At 34.4% G+C, this 13177-nt stretch overlaps 1 protein-coding gene across 1 annotated transcript in view; it reads right to left on the bottom strand.

The window, feature by feature from the left end:
* The window catches only part of MYOZ3 (myozenin 3), a 400135-nt gene that overhangs the window by 360049 nt on the left and 26909 nt on the right, over positions 1-13177 (bottom strand). The window contains exon 2 of the mRNA XM_044069394.1: positions 12301-12403. Within this exon, the coding sequence (XP_043925329.1) occupies positions 12301-12382 (82 nt within the window). The 5' untranslated portion in view covers positions 12383-12403. The remainder of the gene's footprint in view (positions 1-12300; positions 12404-13177) is intronic.

Below are 13177 nucleotides of genomic sequence, written 5' to 3'. Positions count from 1 at the left end.
TCTGAAATGTTGCATGATAATTATAAGAATCAAGCAGAAGGGGTTAGAAAAGACTAGAAACAGGGACTGAAAAGGCAATTTACTAAAAAGCAATGGAAAGATATTTGTATGGCTCCCAAGTATGCAACAAAGTCTAGAAGGTTAGGCTTTTTGCTTGGAAGTATTTGCATAGATATTTTTGCACCCCCAACAGACTTCTGAGAATGTTTCCTCAGGTAGATGGCAAATGCTATTGTGATGGGGAAGAGAGAAATAACTGAAGACATGAGCTCTATAAATGTACCGAGCTGGCAGATTTCAAAAATGTCTCACAGAGTGTTTTGTCAGAAATGTTGGGAAAGCAAATCACTGTCACTAAGAAATGATTCTTTTGAGTTGGGACATAAGCTCTAAATTTCTTTGACATATTAAAGCCTTACTAAGTTTAATGCTACTGGCTAGCAGGAAAGCAATTACTAGTAATTGGAAATCAAAATCTAAACTAACTGTAACCGAAGTAATGCATATTGTAAAAGAGATAGGAGAACTGTAAGTGGGAGTTTTAGGAAAGGGAAGGAGCAAATACATGCAGAATAATGTTCAGGAGTAGGTGTGAGGTCTAAGGATAGGGAGAAATGGAACAATTTATGTAATGTCAGAGTGAATGATAATTGTTATTGGAAATATGTATACTGCATAAAAATGTTACTACAATTAGTTTTCTTTTATATTAATGTATGTGTAATTGTGTCACACTGTATTAGTTGTGATTTAATAAAGATTTTTTTTTTAAATATGGGCCACTTCTTATCAGATCATGAATTACAAAGGTAGAAGAAGAGTTCTTAACAAAATGAAACTTCTGAAATACATAGGAGAATATTATGGTTGCCCTTTCATGTTTTTAATAAAATGTTTTCAAATTCCATTTGTTGAACATATTTTATTTCACTTAAACAAGACTTTCTGTGACTCCTGCCTTCGGCATTATCCACTTATAAGTTGTCATTACCTGTACATTTATTGCAGACAGACATTGTACAAATGTGTATTGCTGTACTTTTTCATACTCAGAATAATCTCTGTAAGGCTCTGAAATTTCTGCAGACATGCAATGTACATTCCTAGGAATTTTAAAGGAGCTGGTATACTAAACACAAAGAAAGACAAAGCAGTACAACCTCAGCAGGTGTCAACATAAGATTTTATATTAATGAGAATGCAAATATTGATAGAAATGATATGACATAGGGTTATATTGTTATAAGATGTATTTAACACTCTCACTGCTAGATCATCTCCATTTTCCTTGCTGAAATTTAAGTCCAAACCTAGCAACTCTAGATGTTTATGCCCCTTGTGACTAACTTCCAAAGTTAAAAAAAAAATGGAAGTACCCTGCTTCCATCTCCAGCTGTCACAAATAATATGAGCTCCTATGTCCAAAGAAATGCATAACTTTGAACCCATCCTGTATAAACATGCCTTGAAAGAACAAAGCATTGACATTTATGTGCAGCCATACAAATCACATATTCAGACACATTCTTTTTTGCATTCACCAGTTTTAGCAATTATCAGAAATATAATATATCTTATACCTCATTAGCAAAACATATTTCTGGGAGCAGCTCTGGGTATTATTCAGAGAAATATTTTTGTCATTCATCAGATGATGGAAAGTAGTCTCTTTGTTTCAGTTTGACTGATCACATCTGCGCGACCATCCTGAGTCATATGCCAGACAACATACTGATGGTTTAACTTACAAGACTTCATTTCTTATGAACTGTTTGAGGCCAGTTCACGTGTTTTCTTTTTTTTTTTTTTGTTGGAAATTGCCCTTCCTTTCATTACATAACTCACAGAGAAGTTCTACTTTTGGATGAGTGATGTGCATAAATATGTAGGATAGTCATTCTCTTCCCTACTTCCTCTTCTTCTTTCAGCTTTTCCCGGTTAGGGGACGCCACAGCGGATCATCTGTCTGCTCATGATTGGCAGTGGAGTTTTACAGTGTCGAGTTGCCAGCCCGGCGCCGAACCTTCCACAGAAGGCACACACATGCACACACACACCTAGAGTCAATTTAGAGTGTCCAATCCACCTACTGCATGTCTTTGGGATGTGGGAGAAAAACGGAGCACCTGGAGGAAACCCACGCGACCACAGGGAGGACATGCAGACTCCGCACAGAAGGCAACCCAGCCGAGAATCGAACCAGAGAACCTCATGCTGTGAGGTGACAATGCTAACCACTGCACCACCGTGGCCGCCCCTACTTCCTATGCTGTCTTAATACTCTGTGTATTGGTCAGGGTATGAGAAGCACACAAGGACAGCATGCACAGTCAGTGGATTCCTGTTCATCTCTTACTGAACATTATTTTACAGAAAAAGATGGCAGAGAAATCATTTGAGATGTAATGACATCAAGGGTTCTTCAGAATGTTACATCAATACTACTTTAATGTGCTACTTAAATAAGCAGGGAGGATGTCATTTTTACCAGTTACACAGATAAATCATGACACAACAGGAACAATGTTTGTCTTTGAACATTCAGTTATTCTGTTCAGTGGTTCTATTGGAGATAGTGAAAGCTTATTAGTGGGCAGTCAAAGGTGAAAACCTTCTGGACAATTAAAGTCAGCTTCACTCAAAATGTTTGCATGGAATCTACAACCAATCTCTCCGGCCACCAAAAATATGTCTAATAAACATAGAGAGTTCAGGGTTTGGCAAATGGTTACGGCCTTTACCTCACAGACATGTTTTGTTGCAATAAAAGACAGAGTAGAAAAATTGGAGGGTAAACTGAACAACAGCTGAGGGAAGCAGAGAGAAAAAATTGGGCAAAACAAGGAACCAATATAAAAGGAATGGGGTGGATTGTGGAAACTTTAAGAAAAGAAAGCATAATGGATAGTGATACAGTTATGTGTTTTGACACCACCTATGCTGCATTCTCTCCCATTTTAGAAACATAGTAAGGGACAATTGGCATATTTTGGCTTCTACTTTGGAGTTGCAGCATGTTTTCCCTATGCAGGTGATTTCTTTCTTATAAGAGAGGGTGGAATATTTAAGTCATAGTGTATTGCTGGATTCTTTTAAAACGGTCACAGATGTTGTTTTCATATGATATTACACTCAGTAGAGTGATACATAAATCATACTTCTGCTTCATATGGAGTTTTATACAATATTGGTTGTAGGCATGAACATACTTGAAAATATTAGATGGTATGTGACACAAACTAAAAGAAAGGTAAAAGTGATAATCTTGGAACATATGGGTGATGTTAGGAATAACAATTTGGATGACCCTGTGGCAGTCCATTTTTAGACAGTTATAAGGGGAAAGAAATGAAGTTATTTTTAGTGCTCTAGCAAAACTTACTTTTCACAGAGAGGGTGATATACAGGCAGCTTTGTAATCTTTAGAAACCAAAAACAACCTTAAGGTACAATATTATGCTTTAGGAACTTAAATCATAAAATTAATGTAGTAGCAGTGTTGTAAAGGAGTTTTTTCTATTTATGATGGAATGTTTATATTGATCTATGTTTATATATGTAATTTATGACGTTTTGTAGCGGCAAACTGTTGTTGAATAATGGCAGATGAGTTCTTTAATTGAATAAACTGAGTTTGTAAAACCTATAAAAGGGATGTGAGTCATTCAGTTTTTAATTCAATGAAGGTGAATCGCTGAGGTACAACAGCAGAAGACTAAAAGCTGCACTGACCTTGTAGTCCATTTTGTCATTTTATTGTGTCTTGGTTTTTTTTAATACGAAATTATGCACTCATCTAGGCAGATTTGGCTTAGATTTTCAGTTAACTTATTGTTTTCAAATGGTCAGTTTTAGTTTATTTTACTCTATTTAGGATGCATTGGTCCTGCCTTTTTGCATATATTTTGTGGAATTCAGTCTTATCTTCCCTTCCACCTGTTAAAGTGTTCTTTAGGAGATATACTTACCTTATACATTCTTAGAAGATTTTCTTTCTAAAACTGAGTTTGCAATTTATTTACAAGCTTTGCTCAAGTCTGTATTTGAGCTGGTTCACTCTGCATGCTTAAAGCAGGTTTCTTGGAAAGTACCTTTACTTATGGCTATCACTTCTACCAAAAGACTGTCTAGGTCATAGACATAAACATGCAGAAAGCCGTTTAGTGTCTTCCACAAAGTTGGAGTCTCTTTGGCTATTAATACTCTCTTATACATAAAGTTGTATCTATAAATACTCAAAAATGATCACACCTAACCAGAAGATTCAACCTTCTCCTTTTTATCTCCATCGATAAAACAATATTGCCAGATATTTATTTTATTTGGATCCATGATCTAACTTTGCATTTATATTCAGAGAACAAGAGAGATTACAGAACTGAAGCCTTTATTTAATTCTTTCACTGAAGAGAAAAAAAAATGGACAAACCAGTAAGAAAATAAACCTCAAATAGGTGGCTAGCCATTAGTATTCAGTCACAGAAAAGCACTGTGGAGATGCAGGAGTTACCATGTACACAAACAAGGATACAAATACAGCTTTATTATCGGTACACACAAAATAAAATAAAACACTTAACTGGTTCACTGCGTTTTTCATCTCTTTAACTGAGACTTCATCAGATCCAAATTAGAATTAAGAATAGTAATTCCATTTAAATACTATTCTAACTCAATTAGTAACATGTTAATTAAAATATGGACTAAACATTAACCCCTTAATGGCCTCAAGGATGTCCAAATACTATACTTTTAACAAAATGGTCCCATCAATTCCTATTATGCTAAAAATCTTACCAAAAATATTATTAAAAAAATACTTATTAAAAATATTTGATTAACATCCTTTTATATTAAAACTTTTATAAAAACTAGTATAAAGCAACTTAAAAATTCCATTACTGAAACATGTATGAAAATATATAAAATATATGTATGTATATATGTATAAATATATAATAATACATGTGAAGAAGGGTCCTTCTATCCTATGTAAATAATAACTTTTCCTGTTACTAAAATGTATGTGCATACTTTACTAAAGGTACTAGCTGAAAACTTAGAACCACTAACACTTATTTGTGTCTTACACTCTAGCTGACCTAAGCTTCAGAAGGGGTAATATGGATATATTATCGTTTAAACCAGGTACCAGCTACAATTTTATTAATTCTGACCCTAGTATAGTTGAATGGTCAGATTGGCTATGCAAGGACAATTTTTCTTTTAATAAGGACGGCGCAGTGGTGCAGCGGTAACATTGTCACCTCACAGCAAGAGGTTCTCTTGTTCTTTTCTTGGTTGGGGTGCCTTCTGTGTGGAGTCTGCATGTCCTCCCTTTGCTTGTGTGGGTTTCCTCTGGGTGCTCCGTTTTTCCTCCCATGTTACAAAGACATGCATCTGGAGCATTTCTCCCCGGGCCTCCACTGAAAATTGGCTTCATTACAAGTTGGACATTCTCGGTTAACAAATGTTAAATAAATAAATAAATAAATAAATAAAACATGAAAACGATACAGTGGACACAAGGTCTTACCAGGAAAATGTTGATTTATTATATGATCTGATGTTTTAGTTTAAATCTCTGCAAGCTGATAATTAGTATTTACAAGAATGTTTACAAGCAAGAATGGTACCAAAGGGGTTAAGGATATGCAAATATCCTAATAATGTGACAGAAGGCTCTACCTTTCATAAAGAATTGTTAAAGATATTTGATCAATGTGTTTTTTCAATTATGGAATTAATTATTAAGAATAATAAAACTGAAATTGATATATTATGATAAAATTGAGAATATTAATAAAATTGTTACTGGTGACCTAATGTTCACCATTAATGAAGAGAAGAAAAAGTACATAGATATTAAAAATAAAATAGAAGAAAAAAACAAGTATTTGGTTAGAAGGAAAAGTAAAAAATATGACAGGAATATGGAAGAATATAAAGAGCATAGAAGGTATCCCAGACCAAAACAGAGATTTGATAATTTTTATAACTACAGAGTTAATAGAAATACACAAGGCCAAAAGGGTAGTAGAGAAGAAGAAGGTAATTACAGGAGAGAAAATGATGGGCAGGAGGGTTGCTATAGATACAATGAAAGAGAATATAGGCAAGAGAGTAATCTAAGATTGGAAGACCCTTTAGAGTATCCTCCTCTGAGAAGATCAGAAAGAATACAGAACCGGATGGGGAACCCATATCAAAACAATTACAACAGGGGGAGGAATTAATTGAGGTATGGAAACCCAAAATATGTTTAGAAGAAAACATTCAAGGGAATGGTTATGGGAATGTAAACTAAAATACTGAGAATGAGATTATTAAATAGATTTAAATACATATGAATATGCGAATTGCAAGATTTTTAATTATAGTAACATTGAGTTAAATAAAACATATTTTAACTTATTTATAAAAGGTTTTAAATTTATTCCTAGTGGGAAGATGGATGTAAATCAGTTAATTTTGGATTTCAAGTTATTTACTAGAAAAATAACTTATAATATCTGTTTTATAATGAAGGCAAGGATCCTATTTTTGATTCTAGACTAAGGAAAACATGTACATATAATCCACCCCTTCATCCCCAGCTAAAGAATTTTGAACTTATAGTTGAAAAAGAAATAAGAAAAAACTCATATCAAAATAAGTGTAAATTTAATTCATCTAAGGAAGAAATACAGCTACTAAATTACATAAAGAATAAAAAAAAATAAGGGTTATGAGGCCAGACAAAGGAGGTGGAACATTAGTTATGGACAATATCTTTTATGTGGAGAAAATGTTAGATATTTTGAGTGATGGAGAAAAATATGAGAGAGTATCTATAAATGAGATTAATATTGCATATAATAAAATAGATTGGGTTTTAAAAGACTTATAGAAGGATTAATAGGTAAAGAAACATATAATTACCTAATTACAGACAGACCCATTATACCATCATTTTTTGGTATTCCCAAGGTCCATAAAAATAGGGTGGAGCCATCCTAGGAGACAAATAGTAAGTGGTATTGGGCTAAAAACACACTCCACGGCTATCTCTATAGATAATCAATTAAAAGTTAAAGTGACATCTAATAAGGGTTGTCTGAAAGATTCATGGGATTTATTAAAGGAAGTACAGCATAAAGTTGTATAAGGATAACACCATATATCTTACAATAGATATTGATTTTTTTCCATTATCCCACATGAGATAGGCTTAGTGTGGTTTGAGGAAGTCCTGATAGACATCGGATTAGATAGACTGAAGGAATTTAGAGTACTATTAGAATTAATGGATTTGGTACTTCAAAATATTAGGTCCTTTTTTTCAGATTTTTATCCAACAAAAAAAAAACAGGGTGTGGTGTGCCCCAACAAGTATAAAAACAAGTAATCAAATATAATAGGAGAGAGAAAATATTTAATTCCCCCCCCATATGTAGAATGTAATCTATATAAATAATAAATTATTATATATATATAGTATAATATAAATATAAGCAAAAAAAGGAGGAATGTATTTATTATGTAGAAGTATAAGTATAGTGGGTCCAAAAAAAAAAAAAAGTGAAACTTCTTCTCTGTGTGAAGAATTCAATCCAATATATATATAGTTAATCACTGTATATTAATCAGATCAGATAATGGTAGTAGAAGTAGTGAACTTAAACTTGTCTTAAGTATAAAAAAATAATAAAAAATATATATAATTTGAAATATTATACACAATTACTAAGTATTCAAAATTAATCCAAGCAGGATAGGGAGTCTGTTTCCAGTTGAAAATCCTTTAAGTACACAGACAAGTGATCCAAGTAAAACAAAAATAACAGAGTAATAGTTTTCTCACATGTGAATTTAATATGTATACCAATAACACTTTGTTTTATAGCACAATAAACCACTCCCTTGCCTGATAAAAAGTATATATATATATATATATATATATATATATATATATATATATATATATATATATATATATATATGTGTGTGTGTGTGTGTGTGTGTGTATAGTTAGAAAGCTTGTGAGGAAACTATTACTCTATTTTTGTTTTATTTGGATTGCTTGTCTGTGTACTTAATAAAGGATTTTCGACTGGAAACAGACTGCCTACCCTCCCTACTCTCACTACAGATCACAATGTCATCTGCAAACATCATAGTCCACGGGGACTCCTGTCTGATCTCATCTGTCAACCTGTCCATCATCATTGCAAATAAGAAAGAGCTCAGAGCTGATCCTTGATATAATCCCACTTCCACCTTAAACGCATACGTCACTCCCACTGCAGACCTCACCGCTGTCACACTACCCTCATACATATCCTGTACCATTCTTACATACTTCTCTGACACTCCCGACTTCCTCATACAATACCACAGCTCATCTCTTGCACCCTGTCATATGCTTTCTCTATGTCCACAAAGACACAATGCAACTCCTTCTGACCTTCTCTGTACTTCTCCATCAACACTCTCAGAGCAAACATTGCATCTGTAATGCTCTTTCCTGGCATGAAACCATACTGCTGATCACTAATCATCACCTCCCTTCTTAACCTAACTTCCACTACTCTTTCCCATAACTTCATGCTGTGACTGATCAATTTAATCCCTCTGTAGTTACTATAGCTCTGCACATCACCCTTATTCTTAAAAATTAGTACCACAATGCCTTTTCTCCATTCCTCAGGCATCCTCTCAATTTCCAAGATTTCATTAAACAATCTAGTTAAAAACTTCACTGCCATTTCACTTAAACACCTCCATGCTTCCACAGGTATGTCATCTGGACCTACAGCCTTTCCATTCTTCATCCTCTTCATAGCCGTCCTTACTTCCTGCTTGCTAATCCATTGCACTTCCTGATTCACTATCACCGCATCATCCAACCTTCTCTCTCTCTCATTCTCTTCATTCATCAGACCCTCAAAGTACTCTTTTCATCTGCTCAATGCACTCTCCTCACTTGTGAATACGTTTGCCTCATTATCCTTTATCACCCTTACCTGCTGCACATCTTTACTAGCTCGGCCCCTCTGTCTGGCCAATCGGTACAGGTCCTTTTCTCCCTCCTTAATGTCCAGCCTTTCATATAACTCTTCATATGCATTATCCTTATCCTTCGCCACCTCTCTCTTTGCCATGCACCTCATCTTCTTATACTCCTGTCTACTTTCTTCATCTCTCTGACAATCCCACTTCTTCTTTGCCAACTTTTTTCTTTGTATACTCTCCTGTACTTCCTCATTCCACCATCCGGTCTCCTTGTCCTCCTTCCTCTTTCCAGATGTCACACCAAGCACCTTTTTAGCCATCTCCCTTACTAGCTCTGCTGTAGTTACCCAGCTATTCGGTAACTCTTCACTGCCACCCAGTGCCTGTCTTAACTCTTCCCTGAACTCCGCCTCACAATTACCCTTTTTCAGTTTCCACCATTTGATCCTTGGTGCTGTCCTCACACTCCTCCTCCTCTTCTTGATCACCATATACAACCCTTTTTCCATTATTATTCAGTTACGTTAATGCAGGTAGACTGAGCAGCTGTTCGTGACGACAGATAAAACGCTCTGGCTGGCTTAATTGTAATCAGGTTGTAAATGCAAAGGGGGAAAAAGGTTATCAAATACCTACCATTATGGTGAGTACCTCACACATAATGTACTTTCATTTTGCATGCTGGTATACCTTAAGAAGCTGAATGTTTCTAGAAGCATCTCAAAAATGTAACACGATGGTGGGATAGCCTGTCTCTTCTTACATCAAAAGAAGAGATTACTGTATTAGTCTGGCAGTTAGTACAGAAGATTAAGGCAGTGAGCTGTTAACCAGCTGCTTCCTGTGGTACAGGGACTGATTCCCTCGACCTTCATTCCCACTGTATGACCTTGAGCAAGTCACTTACCATTCAGTGATATTGGGAAATCAGGTTAGTTTCCTCAATTGTCTCCTGGAATGTGTGCCAAGTAGCTGCCTATAAAACTATTAAAAGTACCTTACAGTTATTTATTTATTTTTTTGTTTGTGTTTCTCTCAATAAACTTAAAATAAGTCTACAGCAAACAAATGAAAAGGCATAAACCAGCATCAAAATTATTATGCTTGCAGAAATCTGGGCTAATTAGTAACAAATATTTGAAACAATTAGTAACAAATATTTGAAAAAAATATGCATAATAAAATTAAAATTTTTGGAGACTACTTAGTAATGTTTATATATATATGTCTTTTGTTAAACATGAATCAGAATAACAATGCAATACATTGTGGCAGATATCAAATCATGATTAATATTTTCAGTATTGCAAAACAGTATGTGAAAATGTTCAGTAGTTTGTGATGGCATCTACAGAAAGCACCAACGCAGGCTAAGTTCGACACCTTGCTCATGCCATAAAAGATAAGAGAGACTTGAAAACCATTTAGCTGATGCATGCATGAGCTGCAGAAAAAAAGTTAATTTCCTTGTTATTGGGTTTTGTTGTCTATATCACTCACATTGTGGCTTTGCCACTTTTATCTTATTTTCAGAAATAATCTCTGAAGTTGCATTATCATAAAACACACACAACATAAAAAAGATAGTGGGTGGTGAGCATGTTAACAGGGAATGAAACCAATGCCATGCAAACTGGTAAAGACTTTCAAATAATACTTTTTTTTGCTAGTATTTATTTGTGGATTGGGATTAAATGCAAATATATATAAAATACTTAACTTGCAAATGTTAGTAGAGATATACCAAATGCATTATTATTCATGGTTTTAAGTATTCAAAACAAGACATAAGTTAAAAAAATTGTCACGCAATCTGATTGTGATTAATCAGGCCCTGTTAGAGATTATTTCAAATGGCTAAGGAAGGCTAGAATGGTTTAATGTCAAATGTATCTTTTATGATATAGGATGAAGTCCAAAAGGCCACTGGATTACCTGCATTTACATATTTTGCAAATAAAATAAGTTATTTTTTAAGCAACATCTTGCACAATAAGTGATTAAGTCTACGTGTATTACACTAGTTTTGTTTGTTTTGTAAAAGTGTGTGTGTGTGTGTGTGTGTGTGTGTGTGTGTGTGTGTGTGTGTGTGTGTGTATATATATGCTACATGTCTATGTGAATGTGTGTGTGTGTGTGTGTGTGTGTGTGTGTGTGTGTGTGTGTGTATGTATATATATATATATATATATATATATATATATATATATATATATATATATATGGGTTCACTTTATAACATCAAAATACTGAAATGTCGTCGAATTTCACATATCTAATGTCCAGGTTTGTGTTTTGGTGGTGCATGGTGCCATGTGTGGATGTAGGTGTTATGTCAGGTAAGTGAGTGTTTTGTAAGGGTTTTGAGTGGGAGTTAGAGAGTGCGTGAGGGATTGGAGAATGTGCATGTGTGAGTGAGCTTTTGTGTAGGCTTACCCCTGCTTATGTGTGTGTGAGTTGTGTACGTGTGGTTTTTTTTGTTTATTTTGTGATGTGGGTGTTGTGTTGTATGTTTAGTGTAGTGTGTATGGTGTTTTCAGTTATGTGGTTTCGTGGCTTTTGTTTGTCGGTGTTTTGTGGATTGGTTTTTTTAGGTCTCGAGATACTGAAATTTGACATTTCAGCATTTTGAGGTTATAAAGTGAATCCATATATATATATATGTGTGTATATATATATATATATATATATATATATATATATATATATATATATATATATATATATATATATATATATATATATATATATATATATATATGTATATATATATGCTGCATGTCTGTTTATGTGAATGTGTGTGTGTGTGTGTGTGTGTGTGTGTGTGTGTGTGTGTGTGTGTGTGTGTGTGTGTGTGTGTGTAGTGTTGGTGTACTTACCCTAATCACGACATTTTAATTGCCAGTTAATATAATTTATTTAGTGCGTTTGTTTACTGGGTATGTTTGACTGGGTGTATTGCCCCTTCTCAGTGGAGCCCCAAGCAGAAAAGCTACAAATACAATAGTTGATACAAAAACATTTCTGTTACGAAACTTGTTTTACAGGTCACAATAAATGCAATGCGGTTTCAGGGAGTACTTATTAACATTTTAGTATTTACAAAATAGAGCAACAGTCAAATCACTGGAGATGATTATGTTCAGTAAAATGCATCAATCAGTCTTCAGCGATATTTACATTGAAAGTAAAGTAAAGAAAATAATAAATTAGGTATTTTAAATGGATGGAAAATACTGGCAGAGAAGTACCTGCTGATGGGACCAATTAAAAACAAAGGAATAGAGAAAACAAATCATGTCTTACCTCCATGCATTTCTCTGGAGACTGCCATTGCTTTTCCTTTGTGTTCTTTAGTAAGTGTTGAGTATGGCACATAGGTCGTCATTCTTGCTGTATTGTCTTATTTCTGCAGTTAAATAATCCAAATTATAAACACTGTCTCACTTTTTTGTATAGCATGAAATAATATCCTACTTGAAAATCACTTTATTTTACTGTTGTGATGAATGAATGACTTGCTGTCACATTGACATCCTGCTCTAAAATTGCCAGCTAGAAGTTCTGCACATATAGCCTCACATTCTGTTAAAATATGTTTAAAAGTATTGATCTTTCTAGTTAGTTTTGTAAGATAACTGTTGATAACCACCCAAATGAGTTCCATTTGTGTCAGTAATCTAATATGGTTTCCAGTATTAGTTAGAGAACACATAAAGTATGCTGGATTCATTAGTCCATTACTTCTACATAAAAATATATAGGACAAACATCAAAGGTATGAATACTATTTGATCAAAGATAAATTATACCCTCAGTTTTTAAGTGTTTTGCTTGATCTCCTAGCTCTTTTCCTCATTCTGCTTTAATTGTGAAATCTTATCATGGCAATACTATTATTTGCCATTTGTATTTTTAAGCCTCTCTATTTCCTTTGTAGAGGTAGTTTATGATACACTAACTAGTCTAGGACCTGATATCAGAACCTTGGGGTGTGATATATACTCGGCATTTAAAACCTTATAGAGAATCCTGCCCAGCTTGATAATATACTCCATTGTGTGGCTCAGACCACGGTGGTACAGCAGTTAACGTTGCCACCTCACAGCAAGAAGTTCTCCGGTTCGATCCTCGGCTGGGGTGCCTTCTATGTGGAGTCTGCATGACCTCCATGTGGTCGTGT

This window comes from Protopterus annectens, chromosome 4.part0 (assembly GCF_019279795.1).
Source record: "Protopterus annectens isolate FY-2018-M chromosome 4.part0, PAN1.0, whole genome shotgun sequence".
Classification (NCBI taxonomy): Eukaryota; Metazoa; Chordata; order Ceratodontiformes; family Protopteridae; genus Protopterus; species Protopterus annectens.
Note: the sequence above shows the minus strand (reverse complement) of the source record. Positions and strands in the feature narration are given on the sequence as shown.